The sequence below is a fragment of the Stegodyphus dumicola genome, chromosome 10 (assembly GCF_044657685.1).
Source record: "Stegodyphus dumicola isolate Sdum_Otavi_A_Nest chromosome 10, ASM4465768v1".
Taxonomy (NCBI): domain Eukaryota; kingdom Metazoa; phylum Arthropoda; class Arachnida; order Araneae; family Eresidae; genus Stegodyphus; species Stegodyphus dumicola.
In genome coordinates this window covers 139,883,501-139,898,114 of record NC_140777.1, presented here as the reverse complement: position 1 = coordinate 139,898,114, position 14,614 = coordinate 139,883,501, and the positions used below count along the sequence as shown (strand labels likewise).

Below are 14,614 nucleotides of genomic sequence, written 5' to 3'. Positions count from 1 at the left end.
TCTTGAGCTAACCAGTGTGTTCTATGCACTGGTGGCCCAGGGTGCCTAGGCAGTTACTTGAAAAGGCCTCCGTTCCTTGCATTAAGGTAACTGGCCTTTGAGAACTGCACTAATACATTCCATAATAAAAAATATAATAATAATATAAAAAAATTACAATATAAAAAAATTACTCATAAAATGAGAGCCTCCAACATTATCTTGCATGAAGAGGGTAAAAGGAACAACTGTACAGAGGTAATTACAGGCCTCTGTTGAAGGAACCAGTACACCCTCATCATACTATACTTAACACACAATAAGCCATAAATTGTAACATGCATTTACCATAATTTCATATTACGTATCTGTAATAATTTCACTTATTTTTTATACCAACTTCATTTTTAGAATAATTATAAAATTAGTATTCGAAATTCTCAACAAAATTTCAAAAACATAAAAACTTATCTTCATATCCTTCCCTATGAGTAATTTAAATAGCTTAAAATTTGTTACTTAATTAATAATAATAATGAAAAATTAGAAACATTAATGAACAAGAATTTCAGATTTTCTCAAAACAAATTGCAGAAATTTTAACCAAAGTTGAAATGAAAACTATAGAATCCGCAGCACATTAAATAATTTAGTTCCGGAGCTAGCTTCACACGAATGTAATAATTTTTGAGCTGTTGCAAAAGCGGAAGTGCAAATAGTAATTTTCTGTCGCACATACTTGCAAACACTAACTCGGATCGACCTTGAACCCGCTGTAATGCTGAATCCCTAAACGGTAATTCACTGATGATTTCCTTTTTACTAGGCATTCGAACTTCTCAATTTATCGAGAGATTACTTTCAATCTGTAAACACTATGTGTGATTATTCTTTTGAAGCACTTGCAAAACACCACGGCAGAAGAATGATCTGTTATTTTTTAAACACTGAAAAAACTAATTTGATGATTCACTTCTTTCACATTATCTTGGATTTATCACAAAACAATGATTTGAAGAGCTGAATTAAATTTTCCATTGAGGTTTCAGGCTGCAGGAAACTATCCTGCAATTTTCTATCTAGCTAGCAACATTTCTGAACAATATGCTATAGCAACATTTTCTCATAAACTTTTTCATAAAACAAATAGTTTGAACATTGCAACTTTTACAATTTACATAAATTAAACTCAATATATATATATATATATATATATATATATACATATGATAATTTAATGTGCTGCTTGAAAACTGCATAGTTTAACTTCCGGCAGTAGTCATGGCTGAGTGTGAAGGCATGAAGACTAAGCCAACAAAACTGAATTTGAAGAATCACCATCTTTGTTTTTACACACATCACATCATTTCTTTGTAGACAACATACTTTTCAATCATAGTTGAATACAATAATTTGTACCGTACACGAGTTTTAAAGTACAACATCATCTTAGATAAGTAAGCATAGCAACAGAGGTTTTGCATGGCAGGAGAAGTTAAGAAGTGATATAACTGCTCGCAAAGCAGTATTTATACTAGGCAGATGCATATGTACAGCTAAGCTGTGATTGGTTAATTTTTAGTTCTCTTTTCAAGCAGTGTTGTGTAATTTGGAAAGATCTCGAATTTGGGAGAACAGATAAACTTAGGGGGGAGAACATAAAATCTAGAATAGTCAATTTTGCAGTCAGCAATCATTTCTTAGCACAGCTATCATATTTTATTACACCTTACATACATATATGTGTGTAATGAAAAAAATAGAAAAGGATGTAGAAAATGTTGATGGTGTAGAACATAGATCCATACTGAACAGGAAGAATTCCGACTGCATAGAATGCTAAAATGTTGAATCCATAATGAACAGCAAAGTGTGGCAGCCGAGTAAGATTAAATCTTCATTTTTATTTCAGTTGACATTTGTGACCACAATTTACTTGTCACTCTAATTGTGCCTATTCAAGAATATTTACATTTTTGAATACCATTGCAATAGAAAGAAAAGCAGCATGCCAGTGTCTGAATAGCGAGACAGCTAGAAGCTAATTACACAATTATCCAATATGAAGGCTCACCAAGAGAAAGATTTTGGTTTAGATTAGAAAGGTTTCAGTTCTCGAAATTTTGAATTTAGGTTCTGAATTAGTCATGGGATCAATGTTACGCAAGCATGTGACATAGATTAATCTAGAAATAGTGCAGCTATAAAAGTTATTACTACTTTTAGAATACAAAGAGGAAATATCCAAATTAAAAAAGAGGAATTATGAAGCTATTACTAAATTAAATTATAAAGCTGATTTATATATTCTTTATCTTACACATACACACACACACACATATATATATATATAACATATAGCATAAAAAACTATGTGAAAGATAAATTACAATGTAAATCAGCAATAACATCTTAATGCTAATATTAAATTTATTTCTCCTCTCTATTGTAAAAATAGTAATCTCTTTCTGCATTGCATCATTTTGAGACTAATCCGTGTCACATGACTAATATAACATTGATGATGTAAATGGAACTAAAACAGCGAATAATAATTTCACAGCAGTATTAATTATCCAATCAAAATGCACAGAGAACCAAAACTAACTCAATCTACATCTTGGACCTATCGTATTTGCTTTCTACACTTAGCTAGATGGACTGTTGCCTGATGCTCTCTTCTTACAGCAAAGCTATGAAAATGTAAACATTTTGAAACAAACACAAGTAGTGTGCCAAGTTGTTTATGACCGCAATAAGTTTATTGAAATAAAAAAGAAGAATTAATCAAAGCCTTGGCTGCCAGTTTCCTATTCATTATGGATTGACACCATCAGAATTCGTGCTGTTCATTACCACCTAAGTTTGCTTCATTACAATGAGAGTCAGCTTCATTACAATGAATGCAATACTATATTTCCCCATCTGTGTCATTAATGTTTCTGTGCCATTAATGGTCTACATTTTAAGTCCTGCTCTCATTACATATATGTAATATATAACAAAATGCAATTGCTGCTTTAAAAATAATTGGTGACCTCAAAATGAACCATTCTAGATTTGGTGCTCTTCCCCTAAATTCATCTGTTCTCCCAAATTCAAGATCCTTCCATGTTGCATAAAAACCTAAAATTAACCAATCACAGATTAGCTGTACTTATGCATCAGACTTAGTATAAATACTCTTGGCACAATAACAATGTCATTTCTCCCTTCGCTAAATTCTGCCCTGCCAAAACCGCACTGCTTTACGTTGCTTAAATGCTTACGTCTTACCTTTAAAACCAGTGTATATAGAAAGTTATTGTATTTGATTATGATTGGATAAATGTCTATTAAGATGGTCTTATAAGCATGAAAATAAAGATTGGGACTTCTTCAAAATTCATTTTTGTCAGCATCATCTTTTCATCTTTCCACTCAGCCATCTAAGACTGTAAGCTATTACAGTATCCGATCTCTCCTACGCATTAAATTATCCTACATATATTATTTACATTGGAAATTTAAAAAATTATGATGAAAAACATTCACCTGAGTTTTCTAAGTTCAAGATTCGCAATATTTACACCATCTATGAAAACAGCACCTTCAAAATTATTAACCATCCTACTCAGCACTTGAATTAAACTAGATTTCCCAGATCCTGTTCGTCCTACAATTCCTAATTTTTCACATGGTCTTGTTTCAAATGATATATTTTTCAGAGAATATGGACTAGCATTTCTGTAGCACAAGCTAACATTCACAAATGTTATCACACCATGTGCGGGCCATGCAAAAGGTGGCTGAAAACAAAATTGCAAATAGAGTTATGGTCTTGTTGTTAGTTCAACAAAATCATATTTTTAAAACACTATATTTATAATCAGTTGAAATTCAATTACAGAATGGCATCAATTTTAAAACATGCATAGATCACTTCTCTAAAATTAATGTCGGTCCAATTGAAATTTGGTTAGATTTAAAGTTTGCATTATTTTAAATATATATTACTTGATTTATAGTATAATCTTTAATTATACCATTTGAAAGTAATCAGTTGATTCAGTTTGTATCATTTCAATATACTGCATTACTCTCTCAACACTAACTATTTCTTTCTCAGTTTCAGTAAATGCTGTTATTGAACCATTCAACAATGATGTAATTGAAAGTGCATAGGATAATGCAAGTCCAACTAATCCTGAAATAAAAAATTATGAAATGTTATGGCTTTATAAAACACATACAGAAACATACATAGCAAGATAATTTTATCATTACAAAAATTGACAAAGCCAGCAACAATTATAGTGTTATATGAAAAAAGTTTTACTTCAACCTTCTGCATAAAGAACTAAATAGTAATTGCACTTACCAAAAAATTACTGCCAGCACTAAAATTCTTCTCAATAAATTTAACGCACTACATAAAAGACTCAAGATACATCCCCGGAAATATAATAACAGATTTGCAAATCTCTATGCGCTACCAAAATTTCATAAGTCCCCTATTAAATTCAGGTTCATTGCCAATAGTACCAAAAGTTATCTTAAAGAAATAGATTTTCTTTTTGCAAAAAAACTTCGTTTAATACGTGACTAATTAATAACTATGATTTTAAGGATCTAACATTGCAACTGGATGATTTCAAGCTAGTTATCAAGACAATTAATTCACTTAAAATAGACCATATAGAATGCTACGATTTCAAAAACCTCTATACTACCTTACCACTTGAAGAAATATATACAAGTTTACTTGCTCTACCGGATATAATTCCACAGATTTCGACAATAATAAATACCGAAAAATGGCAACTTTTTCTTTCAAGCGTGCTTTTCAATAATTTTATTCAATTTAACAATAGCATCTTTAAACAAATTCAAGGAATTCCAATGGGAGGTAATTTTTCCAGTGCTGTATGTGAATTATTCCTTTTTACAAAAGAATTGACCTTTGTCCGTTCACTAAGTAAAGAAGAACATAAATTTCACCAACACATCTATCGTTACATTGATAATATCATTGCCTTTAACAACCACAACAAAATAGAAGCTGCTAATATCTACCCAACTTGCTTAAAACTAAATAGTACAAATACGAAGCAAAATAATGTAGTCTACCTTGACTTAAATATTATTAATTACAATTTTATTAATTACAATTTTATTATTTATTTATTATTTTACAAGAGGAGAGAATTCACTTTTTCTACGCTAAAGTTAACCAACTGGAATTCTAATATTTTCAAAAGAATCATCATTAACACAATTTTTTCACAGCTACTTAGAATAAAAAGAATATGTAATACTACAGAACACTTTCAAGAAGAAATACAGTCAAAAGTCGTTAATCCGGACTCGCCGGGACTTCGGCGATTTCGGATTATCGATTTTTCCGAATTATAGATCATCAGTTTAAATCTGGTAATATGGCATGCAGAAATTATAAAATTATAAATATGAAACCATAATTTATGAAATAAAGAACAATTATAATCTAAAGGGTATCAAAATTTACAAAAAAAAAGCTTAATATTTATTTGTTTACGTTATTAAACATTTCTTTCAATGTACGTTGTTTGCTTCGTTTTATGTGATAATACTTTCTCTTTAATTTTATAAACAGACATAATTTCTTGTTCAGTTACAAACTTCCACTGTTCAAATCCTGTAATTGCTGCGTCGAGAATACCGACTTACTTGTCAAACGAAATTTTTTCGTTTTCAATAACCTCTCTGTCACTTTCTTCACTATCGCAAGCAAATTATAATGACGAGGAATTTGATTTAAATCAAAGTCGGAATACATCGAGATGAATACATTAAGGAAATTATAAGCCAAATAAAATGAAAACATCTGCCCTGAAGATAAGGATAGTGCTGACTGATCAACTTCGAATTTATTGGGTGCCACCGTTGAAAACATCTGCCCTGAAGATACCGATAGTGCTGACAAATCAACTTCCAATTCATGCCCCGTTCCCCCAAAGCAGTGTGAAATTGATAAACAGATTTCGGAATGGTTAGGTCATTTTTTGCAGCAATTTCACTTTTGTTTAATGGACTTCGACACATACTTTCGCTTTGGTAGATCCTTTACATATTAGTAAATATATATTGGAAATTCTATTTGGCATAATCGAAAGTTCAAGCTTACTTTTATAAAATTGCTCTAACAGTCTGCAAAAAATAATAAGCCGGATTGAATTCGAAGATTACGGAACAACGCAATCTGCAATATTAACTGAATTAGATAATTTTAGCTTAGCTTATACCGTCCTTTATACATTAAATGCGCATGCGTAAATGCATTTTGCACACGCATATTCGCAGCCGTAAAGGTCTTACGCGCATGCGTCAACGCTACACATGCGCAGAAAGTTTGTAGCTTTGAGGTCCGGATTATAGATCATTCCGGATTATGGGTGTCCGAATTAACGACTTTTGACTGTACTTTACTTCGTCACAATTTTGAAAAATAACCAAATTCCTCATAAAATAACTAAAAATACCTTAATAAAAAGCTGGCATTAGCCTTACCAATTTTTAGATAATTTGTTTTGGATAATGAAATTTTATACTTAAAGCCCAATGGGACGGTATAAAGTGGATGGCTGATTCAGATAATCTAATGTAAAAATGTACAGATTATTCTCGTCACTACATTTTCTTTCCTCCAAAGATTTTGGCACTATACTTTAATACTATAGTTTTAATAGTTTTGAATTACTTAGATGGCCAAATTCTATTATTATTAACAAATCGGGCCTTTTCATTTTTCATTGTAGCTTGACTGCCCTCTAGCTTGAAGAACGACGACTTTTATTAACAAATGACTTTTTTCCATTTTACTCTTTCTTTTGTGTCCAAGATAAGTAATCTTAGCTGGATTAGCCATTTTCACCTTTTTGAAGTTGTTTTGTTCTTCTAACAACTTGACTGACGCCATTTTGAATTCTTTCCATGTCTTTTCGAGTCTCTCAAACCCTCTTTAGCAAAGGGGGGGGATAAGAGTTCCCGCCAAAATTACAATCTAATCGCATTGGCCGATACGGAATAGCATTGTTTCACCCGCCTACGTCACACGACGAGAGGGATGGCTTAGTAGGACATGGAGGGGATTACGCCCTTTTCAAATCTGTTTCGCGATCCAGAGGTCGGCACGGCTACAGGTCTGTTTTTTAAGTTTCTTTTGTTTTATTTGTTTTGTTTTATGTATTTCTTAAATTCTTTTTCTTGGTCCTAACAAGACCCATGGAAGTTGTTTTCATGCGTGTTTAATTTCATTTTAATTTGATTACAGTACCATAATCTTTATAAAGGTTTTATTCTTCTTTAAGCTAGCAGGACCAGCCCGTACGTTATTGTAATTTTTGACTAATAGCAGACCGCTATTTTATTTTGATTTTAATTTTGTTTTGCTCGGAGTTGCATTTACTTTTTCTTACACCTTAATGTGTTTTTCTGCAGACGCGTTGGGAAATTGGAACAGAGAATTGAAGCTCCAAAAAGATTTTTTTGGGACAATTCATATTTTTAAAAAATTTTTTTGTCAAACGAGAGCTTCTATTGTCTGTTTCGGCAAAACGCGTAATGGTATTTGGCCTGGTTCGACATTCAACTATTTTTCCCTTGAAAAGCCTGGTTGAGGGTCCAATTGGGCTAAATTACCATTTTCCGCTTTGTAATTTTTATAATTTTTGTAATTTTGCAATTTATGTTTTAATTATAATTTTTGCAATTTATGTTTTAATTATTTTTTAATTTTATTTTGTTTTAACTTGTTCCGTCGATCTATTTTAATTTTTACTTATATTAAGTTTTCACATATCTCAACGATCAGATTAGTTTATTCATGCATTCACATGTTTTCTAACATTGATTTTAACAGTTTTATTTCGTGTGTAAGCTGTTTTTTCATTTTTCCATGTTAATAATTTTTTAAAAAATTTCTACTATGTTAATATTTTAGTAATACTGCGTTGAACTATTTCATGGAGCTACAGCTCCTGGTAACTTTTTAGCAAGCTCGCTACACTATTTCTTCCTATTATTTCATATTTTTACAGCATTTTGCGCAAAAAATTTTTAAGACCAAATAGGTCTTACGTCACATTACTTGTTAGCTTTTCAATTTCTATTTCGGTTATATATATATATATATATAATAATTTATTTACTAAATCAAGTTGATTATATTATCTCCTAAGATAAAAAACTTTAAACATATTACATAAATGTTTTAAGATAGATATAACTATTTCACCTAATAAAGCACAAAAATGTTTATATCATTGTAAGCATTTTTAACATTTTCTCCACACAGGTCCACTACAGATTTTTAAAAATATTTTTAGAGATGTGCAACTTTTTTGGTTAACTGATTCCAAAATTTTGATAGCAATAGTTGTATCTTTAGTATTTTTCTTTCATTTCTTTCACAAAGAATTTTTTCCAGGTTTCTTCATCAAAATAATATCAAAACTAAGCAAGCAAAAGTGAAGATAAATTAATAAAAATTCCCACTTCAAATCTATTCCAAGAACTTTAAATCAGATCGAAAAATCATGTGAAAATATTTTACTTCAGTGTCACAAATTACATATTAGAGTGTAATCAGTGAATTAAATTTGCTAAGAACAACTTATTAGCATGGTAGATACATACTTAAACACATTGTTCTAAATACTCAAAAACCATTCTCCAGCTCTTCAAAGACTGTTTCATAAGTTTTCTAATTGTCAGATGACCTTTTCATTTTCTTTTCTTCTATTAATATTCATTTGAAAAGATTATTTTTTATTATCAAAGCATGTTAATAAAACTTAACTTAGGATGTTACATTAAGCAATAGTAATTTTTTTACCATTGACACGATTTTTTAGGTAATGAAGTTTAATGTATTCCAATCTTCTGAACTAACTGATGTTGGAAGAGAAGGAGGTACAGAAAAACCATTTACATGGTCGTTTATGTAATGGAGATTAATATATAGCAATCTCCTGAACGAACTGAAGTTATATATTATAATAAGGTAGAGGGGAAGGTAGAGAAAAAATATAAAACAATATTAAATAGTATAAATAGCAGAATTCAGACTATGTTTTATTATATGAATTTATTATAAAACAGAAATTTTTATAAGAATAGTTAATGAGTTATTTAAGCTTTAAAATTTATAAAACTGCCTCAAATATGAAGATTTCCACATGGCCTTGTTCACAAGTTAAACATACATATATCTAAAAAAAGACTCTAAATTCGTTTCACTCAAAATGCATAACTCATTTTGATGAAATCAAGTCAGTCTAAGGTTGAATTTTATTTATGCACTCAACATTTGTATGCTTCTCTTTAATAAATGCACATTAAAAATATTCACAAATTTGAAGTCAATGCAGAAAATTATACTTTTTATTTCAAATAATTTGGCAATATTAATATTGGTTTGAATATCAGTAACTTTTTTTTTTTGTCACTGAATTCAGTGACATGAGAACTTATACCCAAGGTTCATCACGATTTTTTTTTATTTTTAATATCTCCATTCAACATAACTAAATGGGAAACTTAATGATAACTACAGAAAAGAATTTACCATGCAAAATCAATACCAAGACAAGGGGAAGAATTTCTGAAAATATATCTGCATAAAGGTACTAATAAAATGACTTTATAGATTTAAAAAAGTTGCATTAACACCCTTTACTCATTTTTGAGCACGTAACAATTATATATTATAATAAATAACATGAATAGTCATGTTCCAAAAATAAACCTAGCATATACTAAACTTCAAGAAACATATTTTGCTGGAAAATGTTTAACATTTCTATATTTTGAATATATATCACTAGAACTTTGAGTCAGATGATTCTTGGATGTGGACAGACTTTGCTCAGCATCAACAAAAAACAACAAAGCATATCATGTAAGAATACAAAAAGAGAGTCTATTCAAAGATGCAAAAGCTCATACTGAGCCGTTTCTTAAATATAACTGAATTTTGGAATATCCATTAAAGTTATCCTTCATGATTTTTAAAATTCTTCCACTGCTCTTCCTCTTCCCAACCTTTTTCCAACTCCAAACCACATTAAGCAAATTTTTGTAGCCATGCACTAGAAAAATTTCAAGCTTTAGGTCTCTCTTACTAAGCATTTGCTAAGTATGTTGAAAGGTCGATGTTTTCATGAACCTGGGGTAGTTATGAAGAATTCGATGTCTTCAAAGTTTTTACAAGAAAACTGCACATCTGATCAATGCACCCCCATCTGGTTACAACGAAGCATTCTATTAGGGGTTTCTACAGACTTCTTAGTATATCAGTCTATGACTCGGCTCTTTAGGGGATATTCCTCAAAGTAGCAATTAAGTCATTTACTTTACTGCATTGCCATATTTTTATTCATTGAATTTTTTTCTTTGAGTGTTTGTTCTCATCCAGTACTGATTTTTGCATATGTTCTTCAAGGAATGATTTGAATGTAAGATTTTTTGCCTTTTATATTGAAATTCCTAGTCAGAGTAATGGTAGGGTAAGATCTGCTACGAAGTTACTGGATGACTGCTGTGTTTCACCTCCCACAATACAGGTGTACATGCCTAGGTTTTTATACTTCAATTGCAAATCTTCTTATGATAGCAAAGAAGTTGTTTAATCTTTATTGTATTCCTCTCTGATACCCTCACAAACCTGATATAGTCCATATGCAAAACATGTTACATCGTTGAGGTTTGGATACATGTCCTTCAGATGTTAGCAGCAAGCTAAAATCATACAGCAAGCTCAATAATTTATCCTAAGCCTAAGCTCAAACAATTTATCCTAAGCTCAATAATTTATCCTAAGCCTGACATTTCGTACTGTAGGCTTTCCAGCCACAACTTCACACAAAAATCAATGAATGATTCATTATTGTGCAGTATTATTTCTACAGTAATGCAGTCATTTAATGGTTAATTGATGGTTGACTGAATATGGCAAAGTGGCTGAGGCCTATCTGCCAAGGGGAAAAAAATGTCTTTGTTGAGGACTTTTTATGGGAAATTGTGTCGTATTCTCGTTACACACAAGGAAAACAACAGAAACCAGCAATGCCATTCACCTGTACAACAGCTCATTCACATAGGCTCAAACTTGGATGCCTATTCTACAGCATGAGAGTCATCATCTGCAGTTTATTGGCTGCCAGATATCACTAGTAGTGAAAACCAACTTTAGTCAACACTGCATATTCTGAGAGTATGGAATTGGTTGAAAACACAGCGAAAATGGTTGCAGCATCATCAATTAGGCTTGTGCAAGTTGGCTGTAAAAGTTGATTGCAGCTCTGTATATGTTTTCGCCACTATTTTTTTTTTTCATATATAAACAAAGAATATAGTGGCAGATCTCTAAATCGGCATCGAATTTTTTGAAAACATGAGAATTCATTTGTTCTTCATGAAAATGTCTTTATTGCATACTTTAGACTGCCAAAACTTATTGTCATAATAATATATGCTGAACTGAGAGAGTATCTGAAGTCACGCTCAGAAAATAGGAATGTACTGAAAGAAAGAAAGGCTCTTTAAATTTTTTTCTATCACATAAAATAAAACATGTATATATATATATATATATATATATTTCCTTTTATAATGTAAGAGAGTATATTTTTCCAGTTTACCACTGCAAAGTATTTTTCTAACACACATTTTTTATCAATTAAACATTGGAGAAGTCTCTAACTAATTTATGTTCAATAAGCATTCAGTTAATTTTAAGCTATAACAGTCAAATACCTTCTGAACAATATTGTGAACTCAATAAGTAATATCTTTCAGATATTTATCTTTAAATTAATAGCAAAATTCACATTCCTGTAGTACTATATACGTATATATATATTAACAGGATTACAAAGCTATAAAATGTAAAATGTTTGTAACTATTGTGCTTTTACAAATTATTATTATTTTTTTTTTGTATCATCATTACAATTTTAAACTAATTATCGAGAGCTAATATATTTTATTTAAAATAAAATGTTAATATCACAAGTTTTAATTAAAAAGCTCTTTATAATTCTTGTGGAGGGTTTTTCTCTTTATATTTTTTCTAGGGGGAGGAAAAATAATGAATCTGTTTAAAAGATACAGTGACCATATTTCACTATGTTCATGGATCACAATGTGAATAAGTGTTCTGTTTCTTTCAAATTGATTCATTACTTATTACTAATAAATTATTAAATGACTAAAATTTTTTAACAGTTAGAGAGGCATGAGTTTTAAAAATGGACTGTGATCATTTGACACATAATAAATGAGACTTATATTGTAAATGAATTTTATATTGTAAAAGAGATGCTGTTTGTTATTTCAATTTTCTGTTATATTGTTAGATGTATAGATACAGACATGCACGTACATATGACATTTTAATATGTCAGAATAATAAAACACTGGTCATGCATTTATCCTCTTTTGCAAAAGTTCTGATTTTCCCATACTTTGGAATATGATTTGACAATCATATAAGTAAATAATATGTGAATTTATATGTTGGTGCCATTCTAATCACTTGCATAACCAGAGAAAAATTTGGTATAATTTTGCAACCATTTATTGGTTAGATAACATTTTTGCTTTGAAAATAAAGTGGCTTAGTTTTTCTCCAACTGATAATTTAAATTAGCTCTAATACTATATACGTATTAATTCAAATTAGCTTTACAGAAAGATGTATCTTTTTTTAAAGGTTCTGTACCTTAAAATCCTCTCCCTAATAACAACTTAGTAACATATAAGAATTATTCCTAATGATAACTTAATAATACATAAGAATGACTACATTATGGACACAGAAGTATTTCTGTGCAAGTATTTTGTAATATTCACCAATCCGTTAGAAGTTTCTACAAATCATATAGAAATAACATTAGCATTAATATTATGTATTCCATTTATGCAAAAGATACAATATTAAAATTCAATGACTTAAGTAAAAATCTATCACATAAAATTAAAAAAAAAAAAAAAAAATCAAGGAAAAAAAACATTTTTTTTAATAAAACTTCTTTAAAAATATAAAAGTTTTACAATACCTGCATCAACTTCACTAAACTCCTTTTGAATAAGAGCAACTGCAGCAACACCTGTAACTACAATTACACCAATAAACTGTAATCTCAGATTTAACCACTGTGATGCAGCTGAAGTTGAAAGTGCAGCTCTCAAATTAGCATCTATCCGATCCATATTTTCTTTCTGAAATCTTTCAGTAATAAATTAATTTTTGAAAGTACAGTCTATTTTGAAAGCTGTGTAACAATGCTTTTTTTAATAAATGTACATATAATAACCAGAATAAAAAATCTATTAAAAACATCACAGCTAGAAAGAAGACAAATGGTTTTTTTAAATGGATAACAAAGATTTTATAAACAACAAAATTAAAAGAATTTCTTAATTTAATTTTTATGATGATGTTATGATAAAATACTCTTTACACATGAATGTGATTAATTTATTGCTGATAAGTCTCAATGAGATATCAGCGATAAAAATTGTTTACTAGCAAGGAATCTTTCTCCTTCATTGGCATTTTCTTCTGCATTCTTTCTTCTGTTTGAAATATTGCTATTACTGAACACTTCATACATCAAACATGAAATGATGTAAACACAGGCAACATTACGTCAAATATAAAGGATAAAAATTGCAGTCACATAAATAGAATGGAATAAATGTAAAAGAAAATGAAAGCTCAAAATCAAAAGGCATATACTTTTTTAAATCACAAGTAAACTAGTGCAATTTACTACAACAAGGACTTTTATGAGTTGGGGGAGATACAGTATCTAATAAACTATTTAATATTGAAACATTACATGTTAAACACATTTCAACTTCAATAACTGTATGTGAATTTAGATGAAAAGGCATGCAGACACATATACGTATTATATTTTTACCTGGAAATTTTCATGTTTAATCATATTTCAAAAACAAAAGTAATGTTTATATATTATACTGAAATTTGCTCATGCTTGTATTATTTACATTACAAATGCCTCATCTTAAAAAAATGAAAGAAGTTACAGAAATATCATTCTGAAAATTTTGCTTTTATCACACAATACACAGCTTTCAGACTGCAGATTTAAGCTACCCTATCATTAACATTTAATGTTCTGTTTTCATTAAATTCAAAGATATTGCCCATTTTGAAATGCATATGTTAGTGTGAAAGACCAAAATTGGAGAATGTCAACACATACCAAATATGTTGGTGAAAGACCGAATATTTGGTTACATTCTTATATATTCACAGCATCACCAGTGTATGTCAACAAGCACATATATGCTCTTGTGGAGGCTGAAATGAGAAACTGAGAAGACAGAGTTGTAAAAGCAAGGGACTCAAGTGCAATTCAAAGTGTCATAATAGTTAATCAATAAATAAGACTGCATAACATCGGTCACATAATTAAGTTTATTATTGGTGTTATTTTCTTTTCCCATTTAAAATGTTATCCATCAATTTCAATTAATCAATCATGAAGGTAAACTGTTCATTTTAAGTTCAACAGTTTATTTACATGTGCTGTTTACTTAAGCTTCTCCTATTTGGACATATATCATAATATGTTTTAATAAT

The 14,614-nt window shown here is 29.9% G+C and overlaps 1 protein-coding gene across 5 annotated transcripts in view; it reads right to left on the bottom strand.

Moving 5' to 3' along the window:
• The window catches only part of LOC118204729 (ATP-binding cassette sub-family C member 10), a 142,321-nt gene that overhangs the window by 25,569 nt on the left and 102,138 nt on the right, over positions 1-14,614 (bottom strand). For all 5 annotated transcript variants that reach the window (XM_085825606.1, XM_085825602.1, XM_085825607.1 and 2 more), the window contains 3 exons: positions 13,059-13,228; positions 4,005-4,165; positions 3,514-3,767 (listed from right to left, as the gene is read on the bottom strand). In XM_085825606.1, coding sequence (XP_085681732.1) covers positions 3,514-3,767; positions 4,005-4,165; positions 13,059-13,228 — 585 coding nt within the window. The remainder of the gene's footprint in view (positions 1-3,513; positions 3,768-4,004; positions 4,166-13,058; positions 13,229-14,614) is intronic.